The sequence below is a fragment of the Battus philenor genome, unplaced genomic scaffold (genome assembly GCF_028537555.1).
Source record: "Battus philenor isolate CCGP_79_NKW_IND1 unplaced genomic scaffold, ilBatPhil1.0.hap1 SCAF_26, whole genome shotgun sequence".
Lineage (NCBI taxonomy): Eukaryota > Metazoa > Arthropoda > Insecta > Lepidoptera > Papilionidae > Battus > Battus philenor.
The window spans coordinates 7,486,935-7,502,606 of NW_027181689.1; the positions used below are offsets into that span (position 1 = coordinate 7,486,935).

The window sequence follows — 15,672 nt, forward strand, 5'->3', positions numbered from 1 at the left end:
AATAAATTGACGATCAAAAAGAATTTTCTTAAAAGTTCCTATGTTGAATAACCGAATTTTATCTTTTAGATGCGGGATTCTATTGTTAAAGGTACATAGGTCGGTTTCATTAAAGGTGTAAAGAAAGCTATCTATATGCTTACATTCAATGTCAGTGCGACTTGCCCCCGTGCCGTTAGTAAGTTATTTTTCTAAGTGTAGATGAAGTAAGAGTTTATCAATGTTGGGGTAAAGGACTCGTATTCTTCTCTCGTAGTTCTCTACCATTGTTTGAATTCCAGGCTTGTCTCATTTTTGGTATTACATCGAATTCACATTTCCGATAGCTTTCCAACATTCCTTTTCCTCGAGGCTTTTTCTAACGTATAGTTATTATTCTAAATTCGGAATGTGGGGCCTATCGCTGTTTTAGTTACAAAGCTTGTGTAATAGTTCTTTGTCTGTTCTTATTTATAATATTGGGTCTTTTGTAAGTTTATTAATAGTTGACAGATTCTCTGTACCTTTCTACTAATATATTTAAAGCGATACCTCTGCGACATTGAATGGTGTAGAAGTCAAAACGTGATTTTTTAAAGTTAAAGTGACGAACATGGTGTTTTAATATTAATATTTTAATTTTAATATACGGCCCATTTAGAGATGTCCAAGGGTTTTAGTGATTTGCTTTATATTTCATTGTTTTGTAGATAGATACCCATTTAGTTTGGTATATATAATTTTTTTCGATTAAGATATACTAACAGTGAACTCCTATTTATAATACTCGTAATTAAGAAACAATCAAAATTAATTATAGTGCGTCTATGGCTTAAATTTTTAGTTTTTGGTATACATCGATACTTATATCAATATTAACTGCATATTTAGACTTCGTACTACTAAAATTTATCGGCTATTTGAAATCCGTCAGAATAATTATTAAATAAAAGCTAAATACATTTGGTTAAGCTTTTTAACTGATTTTCTTTAGAGATTAATTTATTTATTTAACGTTTTATCATTTTCTATTTTTTTAACATTTACAAAAGTAGATGTTCTATGCATCTTTTGGTTATGATTGACCTTGATTTTTTTTCAGCTAGGAACAGATGTTTAATTTTATTTTTAGTTTGAAGATTACATAAAAGAACTGTTGTTTTTATTATTTATCATGTAACATTTTTTTTTCTATTTTCCATAAAAATTCTTTCGTGCCTTAGAGGAAATTAAAGAAAATAGTTAGTCGTGAGTTTTACGCTTAACAATGTAAGATTTCAATATGATAATATAATAAGTCATAAAACAAATTCGATTTTCTAATTTATTAAAGTCAAATAAAGTATTAGTGGTGAAGAAAGAGATACAATAAAAACAAATAGAATTAAACTACACATACCATTACAAATAAACCTCCACTTCAGTTGTAAACAAAAAAACATTAAACATATCGTTCAGAATTCTTGAAAATTTATGTAGAATTCTTGTTAAAACTCAAATCGTTTTTCAGTTAAAACCAACGCTATATCACTTACAGACTAACCCTGCCAATTATCGGCAGCCGATTCCACGAAGTTTGCCAAGTTTGGCGAAAATTGTTCAGTCTTAACGATGCAAAGTCTTTATTTCTGAATAGAAATACTGACAAGTCGAATTGTTTTACATAATTTAATTTGTTTGTTTCTTTTGATTAAAAAAAGGTATATTGGACCTCTATTTTAGGTAGTAACAACCAACGACTGCTTATACATAACAACTTCATTACATATTCTGTACAATAAACTTTACAGCCCAGAACACAGTTATACATGACATTAAGTGGTGTTCCTAACATTTACGAGATGCCTTAATTTTACCGTCCGTACGTTGAGGGTAAAAACATCTGTCGACGGGTGAAATTGCCTTTGTTATGACGGTCGTATTTTGTATTATTTAATTCGTAATAATATTATACATATTTGCATAAAATATTTTGTAGAAATTATAAATTGCTGTCGGGTCCCATTGGCAGGCTCAAAATCTTGCAAAGCGCCTAAGAGGCTAGTACGAACCTAGCTTAGGGGATTGGCACGTTGAATTAGCGAGCAGGCCACAGCGGGCAAAACACATGGTCGCTAGGGCCTTGAGGTTCTGGAGTGAAGATCAAGCACCAGCAAGCGCAGCGTAGAACATCCACCCATACGGTACATAGAATATTATATACGTACATTATAGTAATACTATAAGTGAGAAAAAATAGACAGTATAAGTCATCATGTGTACTAAAAAAACCTGTTAAACAAATATTTATACTTTTTAATATGACCAATACATATTTTCCCTTCCGTTCTTCTATAATTTTTTGAGACAGGGACTTCGATATCACTTTGTTTTTAATAAAACATACTGAGTTTTATTAATTTTTCTTCTTTCGCCCGCCACCATACTTGGCATTCATCTTCTTTCTTCGTTAAGATTTTATTTCATTCATATTGCTTTTGTTTAGATACCTTCTATACATAGCCTTTTACCCTTCGCCACATTTTATATAATATTACAATTTTTTTTATGTCCTTCTTTACATTTTTGTTTACAATTCTTATTTTTTCTTTGAAAGCATTCATATACCATTCTAATTTTTAATAATTGTTTTTATATACCCGTTTATTTCTTTGCCCGACCTTATTTTTTATTTATTAATTTAGTTGTTATAATTTTTGTATATTACTAGAAAGTGTAGCGGTATCCTACGTCTTTGATTAGAGAGGCGATACTGCCAGTCTATTTTGACATCTAATTCTATTTCCAGATCTATTCTTATGTCGAATAATAAGGCAAAAAAATACATATTATACACAAGACGTTAATATATGACTTGACCTAAAAATAGAAGAATAAAAATCAAGATCATGGTCAGTTGGACCTTGTCAAAGCAGTGGTGCAAATCTAACTTTGTTGACCCGTGGCTTTGATCAAAGCCTTCGCCACGCCTTTTTTGAATATGGAGCGCTCGGGTGTAAATATCCTCGTGCGAAAGCAAACAGAGTTGTGCAAACTCGGGAATATTTTTACCTACATACACTTTGTTTGTTTACTAAGGCCTCGATTTGATACGTCTCTATTGTTACTGTATGAAATAAATAATATAATGGCCGTGTTATACACCACCAGTCACCTGGAAGGTAGAACGCTAAAGGCGCTTATTCGACTTTACTTTAAGTTAGCTCGTGGGCTCCCTTTCAAAGTCAAAATTAAAGTTAAAAAAGCTTTACTATATGATAAGATCATTACAATTATTTAGAATTCTCAGCTTAAACCGCCGCTTGACACGCCACCTACTGAAAAGAACTTACAATAAAGTCAGATGACCTTGTTATTTTTTAAAATAATTAGTTATAAAAAATTTACAACCATGTGTAATTTTTCTCCTTACTATTAGAACAATTCTTTTCCGATGATTGTTATCGCGAACATATTCTAAAATAGTGTAATATTCCTTTTGGTAGAGACTATGCTTAATAATTTTTTTTAAAATTTGCGGACATAAATTTACCACACCGTTTGGTAGTTTTTTTTTTATAAAATTTTATAAATTGAAAAATTTTATAATGAATATATAAAACTTTATACAAAATGTTCAACAAAAATGCGGCTTAACATTTTAATACATTATATGAGTGACAGTGGAGTAACAGGTAATTATTTGTCATCAGCATGTGGGCGATTTGGCGCGCGTGGTGCGTGGTGGCGCTAGTGACCACCGTGCTGGGCCAGCGGATCGACCAGGACGTGATGCTGTCCTCGCGTCCAGCCAGGGTTCGAGATCGGGAGATCACCAAAACTGATGAGCCAACCTGCGACCAACTGAAGGCTATGTGGAGGTATATTAACGAAAGACTTTAAAGCGATGTGATTTATTTGGTAATAAATTATTTATAAGACGAACACAAACGTGTCTACGATGTGTCTAGGTGGACCGTAAACATGGTGTTAGTCGAGCGAAGTCGCTGGTTGCGGGCAACGCAAAACCGGCAATCTTTCGGGGAGGCTTATGGTGTAAAATATTACAATGGCTGGCATAAGGAGAGTATCGGCTGACGTGTTGATGAGGATGAGACTCTTACTACCACATTTTTAAATTTTCTTTCATTAAATTTATCATTTGTCTATATTATTTTCTACTTTGGATCTATTGTTATGATCACCCATGTGCATCAAGAAACGAATACCAGAAAAGGTCAATTTTACAAAAACCAGAATTAATGGGAGCTTCTCAAAAATCGTTGTTTTAGCCCATAGATGCCCACTGGCCCATCTATGGGGGTATAAACCTGAATTGCCATGCTTGGCAGACGGGTTGGCGATCGCAATATGATATTATGGCACGCAGAGTCCATCGCTTCCCATGCTCTGGAAACTTGTGTTTGAGCCGCGGCAATCCTAAAAAATGAATATACAAAGTCAGGGAATCGAACCCGTGACTTACAAATCAATGCCTCTTTAGTTCGTGGAATATTCCTCTCCTCTCCTCCATACCAGTTAAACTAAATCCTTGAAGGCATACACGGACTTGTACACAAGTAGTATACTACGCGGCGATGTCTTCAAAAATTGACAGTAGACTCATATTTTTTAAACTAATACGGATCATATTTTCAATTGTAAGGTCATGTGATGTATCCAGAGAAGGCTTAACTTAGTTTTATTAAACTCGTGATAGGTATTGTAGTTTAATTTTGAAGAACCCAAAACTAAAGAATATATTATCTAAATCTATTCTGGTATTCTTTATTATTAATCTGCTTTCCATTTCTAATAACAAGCTATGTCATCTGCTATTTCAAAGAAGAGAATTTGCAGACCGTAATACATTTCACTCTTAGAAAATACAGTCCCCGGCTAAAAGATACAGGAGATTTAATAAAACAAGTTTTATGAGTGTCACACCTATATATACGAGTACCATAACATTGTTACTGGTGTGTTATGTCTCGTAAAAAGTAAAAATTATTCAAGAGATAAATAAAATTACAAAACCTAGAGTATATGTTGTGTGTGAGTGTAAGTGAATTTAGTTTAAATATGTAAAACAATTAATAAAAAATAAATCGAAAAAACAAACGAATTTATAATTAAAAATTTGCTTAAATTGAAAGTGTGAAACCAATGTCTGAATATCGACTCAGGATTGTAGTTAACTGCTGTTTTTAAAAGCAGAAAATTAGACATTAAAACACGAGAAACCGACGAATAGTTTCTAAACAATTATTCCTGGACCTACTTTCAAGCAAAAACTTAATTTTGCGCACGGGATCATTTTTATGTATATATTAGGGCGACTGGAAAGTATTGTCGTTTTCTTAAGTTAAATTCACACGACTGCATTTTAACAAGTTTTTTTTTTCAATCAACAACATATTCACCTTCTTTATCAATAACCTTTTGCTATCTAGTATACAAATTTTCAATGCCGCAGCGGTAAAAATCAATCGGTTTTTCTGTAAAATATGTCGACAGAAACCACATTACTTACCAGTCCCCCTAATATTTAAGAAATATAGCCAAATTTTAATTTTAAACATTTCACTTTTTTGGGTTTTATAATAAATAAAAAATGAAGAACATGCATGAAAACACTTAACATGCATTACACTGCGGGTCGCTAAAGTAAACTTCATTTGCATAATGGCGTAATGTAATGTTGGACTGCTTCATTTCGCTAACCGTTTAAACGACCTGCATAAAATTAAATTTACTAGCAATTAAATACGTTGTGTGCTAACGATAAAATGTACATTAAATGTTACATATTTTTTAATTTTAATTCTGAATAATTCGTTTATAATTAAGATATCATACATCGATTAAACAATGTATTTCTTCCCCTTTTCCGATGTAAACTGATAGCTTAGATTCCCATAGCCAAATTACCATAAAAATCTTATCCCTAGTTTTTCTCTATTAATACATAATATTTTGATTTATTTATTTACCCTTTTTACAATTTGTATGATAGCGGACTTAATACTATTAAGCATCCTATACCAGTCAAATAATACCAATAAAAGATTTTTGCTTTTTGATTTTTGTCAAATGACTCGGTGACAATAAATATCACTTTTAAGTAATAATTATTAATACAGAAAAAAATTATTTACATTAAAAATAAAATATTAATGATTCTTATTAAAAGTTGGTACTCGTAACACAAATTGGACGGTAAGTACCTGAGTTGCAAATGGAAACTTGAGGAAATAATATAGGTCGATTTATATATGACCTTGGTGGTCACGATCCATTTTCCTTTACGAAACGTAAGGCCATAAACTATAGGTTCACAATATTTTATAGCATCCTTTCAGCTTAACAAGAAAATCATTCTAACACCCTCTCATATAAAATAGTTTCAATGTTGTAAAGTTTATTGGCGCTATAAAAATAAGATAAACATTTTGGACGGATAGATAAAAAGTTTTTCCCATTCGTCTTAGAACCCGATACCGCACACATGAAAAGCTCCAGGTCCTTCTAAAGGTTATCCATTGGATGAAGATATTCAGTAAGCAATTGCAGCAATATAGTGCTATCATGTAACTGCTTTACATAAGAATAAAAAAAGCACGGAGAAGGCCAAGACAAAAGACCATGGACGCCGCCACCGTACGTTGAGAACAAATTGACGGGATAGATCGGTTTATACTGCACACCCGTTCGCCGTGTGCATAGCAAAGGCGCGGTATAGCAGTTTCGGTAACACTATGGTACAGTCAATCACATAACTTCGATTTTTTAATGAAGTCACTTTCACTTTAGTAGTCTCTTCGGCTTTAAGTAGTGGCCGTCATCACCTTCCCCACTTGCTCCTGAACAGCGAAGCATTCGAATGAGGTTAACCATACCCCCAAAGTCTTTTTAGACGTAGTGTTGAGAAGCACAGGTATTTCGTAAATCCTGTCATCCGTGCAAATTACTAAGGAAGACCAAGGAGGAGGGATATAATCATAAATATTTATCTGAGTGCAATATAAAGAAATATTTCGACATAACCAAAAAAACCAACGGTTTGTATTTCTAGCAAAGATATGTTAAGTATAATTAAATTTAAAATTAATATACGTAAATAAGTTTATTAAATTCTTAAATTATATGTATCCAAGAAAAATGAAATGAAGTTATTCTGTAGAATTAAATGTTGTTGATGCTAACTAGGGAAGCCAATTATTGTAATGAACTCATTGTAAAACTATATTTGAAAAGAGCAACTGTTGAGTTTCCCGCCGGCTCTTCTCAGCAGAACTACCTTTTGAGCCGGTGGCAGCTTCCTGTAAAACTGACAATAATAACATTTAATTTTATATTAATTGACCATTCGAAAGTGCTTGTAACAGTGTAGTGTGTACTTGAATAAAGAATAATTTTATTTTTAAACAAAGTGAATGCTCTAAAATTCATAGATAAATGTATTTAGTAATACGTTTTCTAACGCTTGTTTAAAATAACGGGTATAAAGTTCAAACACGTATTTAACCAAAATCAGTAAGTTTTGTAATTAAGAACAGTTATTTATGACAGGTGATGCTCAAACTTTCTTTGTCAGTTTCGTTGGGACCGTGAACACAAAACCTGTCACTAACTTAAGTTAAAAGTGTTACTGACTTTCTAATATACTAATAACTCACTGAATGTCATGTAATATTTATAATTATAAAACTATTAATATTATTTGACAACGACAAAAAATTTTACTTTTTTGGTCAATTATTAAGCATGTACAATTATACATATACATATACACACGCTAGCATTCCCCGCCCTTTTCGCGAACTTTATGAAATCAACTATCAACCCCCCAATATTTTCTTTCTATATTTGAATTTCGTAATTTCTGAATAACCGTTCTGTACTTGACAAACCGAATATTTCTACCAAATTTCAAATCTTTGCGCTTTATGGTTCCAGAAATGTTGTGGTGAGTCGGTACATTATTAGAAATCGAATAAACTCGATGTATATTGTCTTTAAGATTGATGAAAACGTTTTCAATGCAGGTTCTCTAAAAGGCAAGCGCGTGCGCCGGAGATCATGAACGAAGTGAGCACGTACAGAGACCCGCTGATGTATAACGAGTGGCCTGTGTATACCACCATGCCGAGGGCTGCACCCAGGTAATATAATTTTTATCATTAAATTGTTGTGTATGTGTTATTATATGTTAATTGAGTAGTTATATGTTTTATGTCTAGTAATCTAAAGTTTAAAAACCTTTTTTTAACTTTATTATGATTACCATGTTTATAATTTTTGGATTGGTGGTAACGTATATTAATTGACAGCAAATGAGCTTACATTCACCCAACTTTTACACCTATAACCAATCATCCTGTATATAGGAAACAAATTTACAGATTTGTAACGCATATTTTCTTTAAATTTGGTTTATTTAATCTTCGCTGATCTAACTGGGATTCTATTTAATCTAAAAATAACATTTTCTTTACTTGTATTCCAATTAATTTACATTAAAGAGGATTTTGATAATAAATGAAAAGTTCCTTTAACTAAAAATAATTAAAAACTAGCGAAACAATGCAGAAAATATTTATATAAATATTTTAACATTTTTTCTTAGTTATAAAATTATTAAACTGTACAATACATTTTTTCAAGTTCTTAATTAAAATGAAAAAAAAGTATATTCTCAAGTTGTATTGAAAACAGCGTTTTGTTAACTGAAAAACAATGAAGTTGACATTTCAATCTCTATTGTCACGGACGTTGACATGAAAATCTTGCCAACACTTTTGCCGCAGCAATTTCCTTTGACATTTGAGCTTGTCACTTATTTCGTTTCACTGAATACTAGGCATTTCCCTCGGATCTCTTGCATGATATTTCAATTTTTGATTATACACTACCTTAAGATTTCTTTCAACTTTATTGGAATGGCTCTATCGTCATTATATTTATATTATGTCCTTTAAATATTATATATTACAGGAGTTTCAACATTTTTTTTAATTTTTGCTTGAAGATTGGCATTAAAGGTTATAAAGGTATATATATAACTCATTTGTGAGCAAAAATTTCTAAAGTTTTTGCCCATATTTTCAACCACCCCTATAAGGAGATCACGCTCAAAAATGTTACGTTAATTTATTTTTTCTATTGGCATACCACAGGCTTTTAACAGTACTAAAGATAGATAGTAAACCATAATTAATTTTAATGTGTAATAATTCGAATTTTGAAAATTCTTTTTCGTTTTATAGTGTCATTATGTTATTTATTATTTGTCACACCTTTGATATTTCGGTAGGGTGTAGCATACAGTATAGCTTTTAAGCTTTTACACCTATTTCCAATCACAGAGCATTTTCAAATTAGTTTTCAACCAAATGTTTTTATTTACCTTTACAAGACAGAAACTTTATAAAGTTATTATGATGTTCTAATAATGTTCCATATTTCGCATAAAGAAAGTCCCATTAACAAATATAGTTATAAGAGAAATTGTTTGCAAAGAGTATTATAATTTAAGCCCTCTTCAAAAGTTTTAACTTTTTCTTGTATTTACATTTTGTGTTTATACTTAAATTGAGTAAATATTTTAGTCGTATAATGACTTTTTAAATTTATGCGATTAATTCACATAAAACATTTTATGGCAATATAAGACATAAACATTGCTCACGAACTTTGAGAATAGTGAGCGAGCAGTGGTGTGTTTTCAACGCTCATAATATATATTAATAATATTAAATTATACATTTATTTCACTATTGTATATGTAAAAATAATTAAAAGTATCTTTTATCACATTACATTTTTGCTCATAGGTTCAGATACCAATACCCAGCGATAACTCGCGAAGCCTACGGACGGGTTGTCACCAAAGCTCCCCCTAACGTCGTCCGCACCCCAGACTACGACGAGGTACACGTTTTTTAATTATTTTGTATTATCTTAGCTTTACAGCGTGGCACTAAATGTATCTTAGTGTGCTTTCGGCACTTGCAAGGTTTCGTATGGGAACCATCTGTGTAGAAGGTTCACGATTTCTACAGGGACGCATCAAGGCACTGGAGAACTTCCTCCCAAAACTTTCCAACATTTAAGCCGATTCCCTAGCAATATAAATTTAACTTCATATTTTAAATTTCGTTAGTTCTTGAGGGTTTCAGGATTATTTTATAGTAATTAGGTATAAAAAATAAAACTACGTTTTCGCCATAATTTCTTTTAATACTTCATTTATTCCTTTGTTGGTTTTTCTTTTTATATTTTACAATCATTTTCTTTTAACATAGCAGTTTTTACACTAAATTATATTCCTGCAATCAGAACTAGTACCACTTAATTTTATTTTTATAATAGTATCCTTATATATATATTTAAGGTATATTTATAGCAACTGACAGCAATGGACTATGTTAAAAATATACAAAATTATTAACACATTTACAGGGACTAGTAACAACATTTTTTTTACCTAATGTCCCTTAGGTATTTGATCATCATTTCTAAGAAGTCTAAATTATTAAATATTATTATTGGTGTCGAATATTTTTAGTTTAGGAAATGTGTACACATATTAAATAATTGATTATTGTTTGGCTTACGTTTTCATATTACTGTTTTACTTACAAAATACTTCATTAACCTTCGTAATTGTCTAGCTAACATCATTGGTAACATTGGCGAAAAAATAGGATGCTTTTTACTACACTATTTTAATAATTGAGCATGACGCCGTCAATGATTCTTAGTTATATTTATAAGTGTATATGGTGTGGTAAAAATTATAAAGTATGAATTTGAATAGACAGAAATGAAGAAGTTTTTCAAAAAAGTCTGAACAATAGCAGTGTTTCACTTCACGATTGTACAGTTAATTTATTATAAATTAACACAACACATACACTATAACATGATGAAAATAATAAAGGACGATAGTCAATATAAAATTATGAAAATAAACGACATACCAAAAACTAAGCAAAGGAAAATAAGGACGACGTAGTGTCTAAGCGACGTGTGGTTCGGTCACGTAGGCCATTGCCGACTGCACTGTACTGCGCAGAACGTAGTTAAATATGCAATGCCGCGTTTCAGTTGTTGCCCGCAATGCTAATAAATACTTTTCGAAAATATATACATCAATAATATATTTTATGCTAAGAGATTTCAATCTATGTACAGACTCATCGCTATGTATCTATAACCATAAGTTTTAAACACAAAAAAATAAGTAAAAATATTACAAGGATGTAAAAATTGAGGTACAAATTGAGCTCCATTAAATATGCAAATTTGCTAATATTTTCTATACACATATATCTTTCAAGCTTGCTCTTACAAAGGCTAGTTTGAAAGATAAAATTTCGCCGAATTATTTTTTGGCATGCTTAAATGACCAAGAGTCAATTTTGTAAAATTACACGCACAAAAGACATTGCAGGTCATACGAAGCGGGCGATAGAGAGCTAATTATATAATATAGAGTTTTCTATGTATGTAGCAGTTCATCTCGCTATAACTCGGGAACTATAAGATATCGATTCGTAATTTGGTAAGAATATTAATTTTTGGTAGAGTCAACTAAGAACAGAGTTTACAAAATTTCAACTGCAGTTCCGCACAAGGAACACCTACTAATTTCAAGTAAACATAGTGGCTGGTGCATTAGAATATTACCTTTCTCTTTTGTCAAAATCATACCTGCCAATTCATGTCATAAGTGAAGGTATTTACTATTGTGGCTTTTGCCACACCCTCTTCTAAATAATTATACAAAACCTTTGACAATTTTATTTAAAAAAATGTTAAAGTGAAAGTTTGGTTATAGATGTTTGGTATGCTCAACGTCCCTCATACGTCCGGCAAGATTTTGCGGTACCCTGGCCCATCGAGACCTCGTGGACAGCCCACTTTCATGGTGCCTCCGCAACGGGACCGGTAACCTATATATATTATTATAAATTATTTATTTCATAAAAAATTTAAAGAATCTTTTTTTCGTTAATTACAAGGCATTATATCCAGAGTGATAATTACAGTATGGTGAGGTCTTCTCTTCCTCAATTTAAGTTTCTTTATCAATTAAGTTTATAAGTTAAAATTTCAAAAATAGTTTGTAATTGCATTATAAAAATTTACGTAAGATATAAACACCTATTATGTATTTACCTAACTAAAAAAGTTTTGAAGAAGAAAAGTTAATATTCATAAATCCAAATAATAACAAAGTACTACTGAATCATTTTCCTAAAAATTGGTGCCGATTATTCCTTAAATGTTAGCCCCTACTGGGTGGTACGTCATTTTAGCGGATGCCTATGCTTCGCAGTGGGCATCTATCGGCTGATATGATTACGATGTTGATTTTTAACACAAGTAGCTACACTTTGTATTAATTACGCACAAATTTAGTTGACTTTATGTTTCTCCAAGTAAAGAAAAACGTCTGCCTAACTGGTTTTTGGTAGCATTGTACTATTATTTTAAAATCAGATTCGAGGCCCTTAAAAAACTAATCAGACAAGAACACGTTCGCGAGCTGCAGAGGAAGTACGAAACCGAACACAAGCAAGAGCTGAAGGACTTGACCTCGGGTCGTGGGTGAGTGCTAGAAGCGTTTCTCTTATTTACGCAGTTTACTAAGCGGAAGATACGGCAACCATCTCTTATAAACAATATACTGTAATTAATAAAAGAGTGTAACTATAATTTAAGACGAATTTTAAGAAATGGCACCAAGAAAAATTCCAATTTTTTCATTGGGACATACGGGATTATAAACCTTTTTGATCAACCGTCTATAATATCTCAAAGAAAGTTTATTTTCAAAACAAGTGCTTTAAATGTAAATATAATATTACAATGCGTATACCCATATATATATATATATTATATACATTCTTTACAATATAAACAAGATCAGAGGACGGAGGCGTGGTGCTTTCTATACATGACGATCACAGCAAGCGAGTCGAGCCTAGACTGACTATCTATCTGCTGTATGCAGTGTGACTTTACGTTTTTTACGCTCCAGTTCTTAAGATAGTGTCCGACTTGTAGTAGTTGTTTTCGGCACGATCTCTTGGGTAATCAAACTGCAAATATCTAGTTCACAAATAAAAGCATTTATCCTACAAAATTCAATTGGTATATTAATTTAAGCCCCAGAAAGACTTGTTATTTTTCTGTTTTTATATTAACGCATATGTAAATAAAAAAAAGTACTGTCGCTTGATTGCAACGAATCATAATAAAACTGAAATCCTGCTTCATTAGTGTCAAACAACCGTATGAGTATTACAATCTTTCTACGTGTTAAATTTCCAGACTCACAAATATTATTTCATAATAAACTATCAAAGAAGCACTCGATTCTTGAAAGGAAACTGAGAAGAAAGTTTCTAGGAGGCCATCTATCGATCGTCATAACCATATGTGTCACCCGACTCTGATGCTGCAGCAAGCTAAACATACATAAACTTTATTTTCAGGCACCTTTTTTTCAAGCCCAAGATATGCATATATATATATAAAATAGAGACTTGTAAATTTTGACGTTATCGAAAAATTGTTTCCAAAAATTGTCTTTTACTACAGATTTTATTAATGGAATCTGTTCATCAGAGATAAGGTTTTAAAGATACTCGGCTTTCAGAGGCGACGACTACGCATACGGTGGATACGGAGAATCCGAACCACGGGGACTGCAGCAAATACAGGCCGAATATCCAACTGACGATCCCAGCGCTCGACACTCTAAGTATGTTATGAACCAACGTATTATAATTAAATTGTGTATTTTCAATATCTATCAATCTAATAAACACATCAATATTGTTGTTCTATGATCAGCAATCGACTATGATTATAGCAGATTAAAAGTTTCACGAAATCAGTCTATTCGGGCTACCTAAATGTGCTCCGTGGCATAAGTTCAGAGGTTCGAAAAGAAATAATATTGCACGTATATCATACGTCCTTTGTTATTACATGAAAATAGTAATTTCTATAGTTGGACTCCGTTTTGAAACTATTCACAGAAAAATAGGCAAAGTCTTCTCATTGGTCATCGATGAACAAAAGATATTTATTTTACCGAATTTTATGTTCATATTTATATATAACTTTTTTATGTTTAAGCATTCGCAGTTTTATATAGATATGTTCCTAGTTTCTCGTTATAAAACCTCATTTGTAAAATACTTCCTTTACCAGATTAGAACTACACGTAGCTTAAACCATTAAAGAGACATTGGCTAACTCAATAGTCCCAAATGAGAGCGGCCTGTGTTTCCTGAGGACCCGAACAATCTCATAGTGTAAACTCTAAAATACTTCACTGTCATAATAAATTTGGGAAGCCCTGGACAATTCACTATGTTTATAGTACAAATAAATAAATATACTAGTATAAATTGAGCTCTACTCAAGCATAGTGTAAGATTGGACACCACTATAGTAAATAATTAGGTATAACACTGTTCTTTAATCATAGTTCTAAGATTCACGTGTACATTGCTGGCACTATCTACAATCATATGCACATTTACAGTATTGACCAAACAACATTTGTAGGTATTCAAATTGAAATCTCATATTCATTGTCCTAAATTATTTTCTAAAATAAATATAGTTTTTAAGTATAAAATTTTATGCGATCACATTATATACAAAGTTAATATCACGTAGACGCAAATTAAGTTACATATTTTATAATTGCTTTTTAATTATATATTTAAACGTGCTTAGTGAAAATGTAAAAAACGTGGTATGAAAATTTATATCACTTATTTAATTAACATTTTTTATTACTGCTACGAGATATTTTAACAATTTCGTATTGCGAATTTGGCTTAATTTCAGGCTTCGTAATTGAAAAAATATTAGCAAATTTTACCATGAAATAGGTATTATATTTTCATTTCTAAATGAGAGAACTAACAGATTTTTAAATTACAGAAAACCTCCGATCGGAAGCCGCCAAGTGTCCCAGTTCTCCCGCTACTCGGATGTGATGCTGCCACCGGTTCGTCGCACCTTCTATCACCCCTACTTCGACTACCCAACCCCCGAATACGTTCCTTACATCTACTGAACTATATCCACCCGGTACTCGAAACGACTACGTTCTAGCACGTTCTAGAAAATTCCGAGGGCTGTCCTCATAAACGTACAACTCTGCAGGCTTTAACTCTTATCAGTATTACATGGCCATATCGGAAGCATATCCTTTTTAAACTTTCGCTTTATAACCACTCCTCTTTAATCCTTGCGAGCTTCTGAGCGTTATCAATATTTTTCTATACATAACTAGCTGAGTCTTGTCTAGATGCGAAATTTTTAATCTTTTTTGAATAATCGCATTGTATTTTTGTAGATGTAAGATTTAGAATCGACGTTGATTGTAGTCCGCGGCTGTAGGCCGAGGACGTGTAATATTAGTGTGGACCTTCCCAAAAAATATGACAATAAAATTTACCTTGACAATATTTTCAATTAATTCCCGGTCAATTCCCGCGACGCTGACGAATTGTAATTGACGACAATAAATTATAATCGACTTTAAATAACATTGTATTGTAGTGTTTACAAATTGATGTGTAGTAGATGTGTTTGTTCACATATGTACGTATATTTAATCTGAAATTTATAAAGTGATTATATTTTCCTTAGATGCGATTTAAATAAATCAAAATT

The 15,672-nt window shown here is 31.9% G+C and overlaps 1 protein-coding gene across 1 annotated transcript; it reads left to right on the plus strand.

The window, feature by feature from the left end:
* The first annotated feature begins 3,672 nt into the window (after nucleotides 1-3,672).
* LOC137925265 (uncharacterized) lies at nucleotides 3,673-15,220 on the plus strand. The gene is made up of 7 exons (XM_068768690.1): nucleotides 3,673-3,839; nucleotides 8,007-8,123; nucleotides 9,795-9,891; nucleotides 11,804-11,913; nucleotides 12,469-12,576; nucleotides 13,631-13,735; nucleotides 14,935-15,220. The coding sequence occupies exons 1-7, from the start codon at nucleotides 3,673-3,675 to the stop codon at nucleotides 15,068-15,070; spliced, it is 840 nt and encodes a 279-aa protein (XP_068624791.1). The 3' UTR covers nucleotides 15,071-15,220.
* Nucleotides 15,221-15,672: the final 452 nt, after the last annotated feature.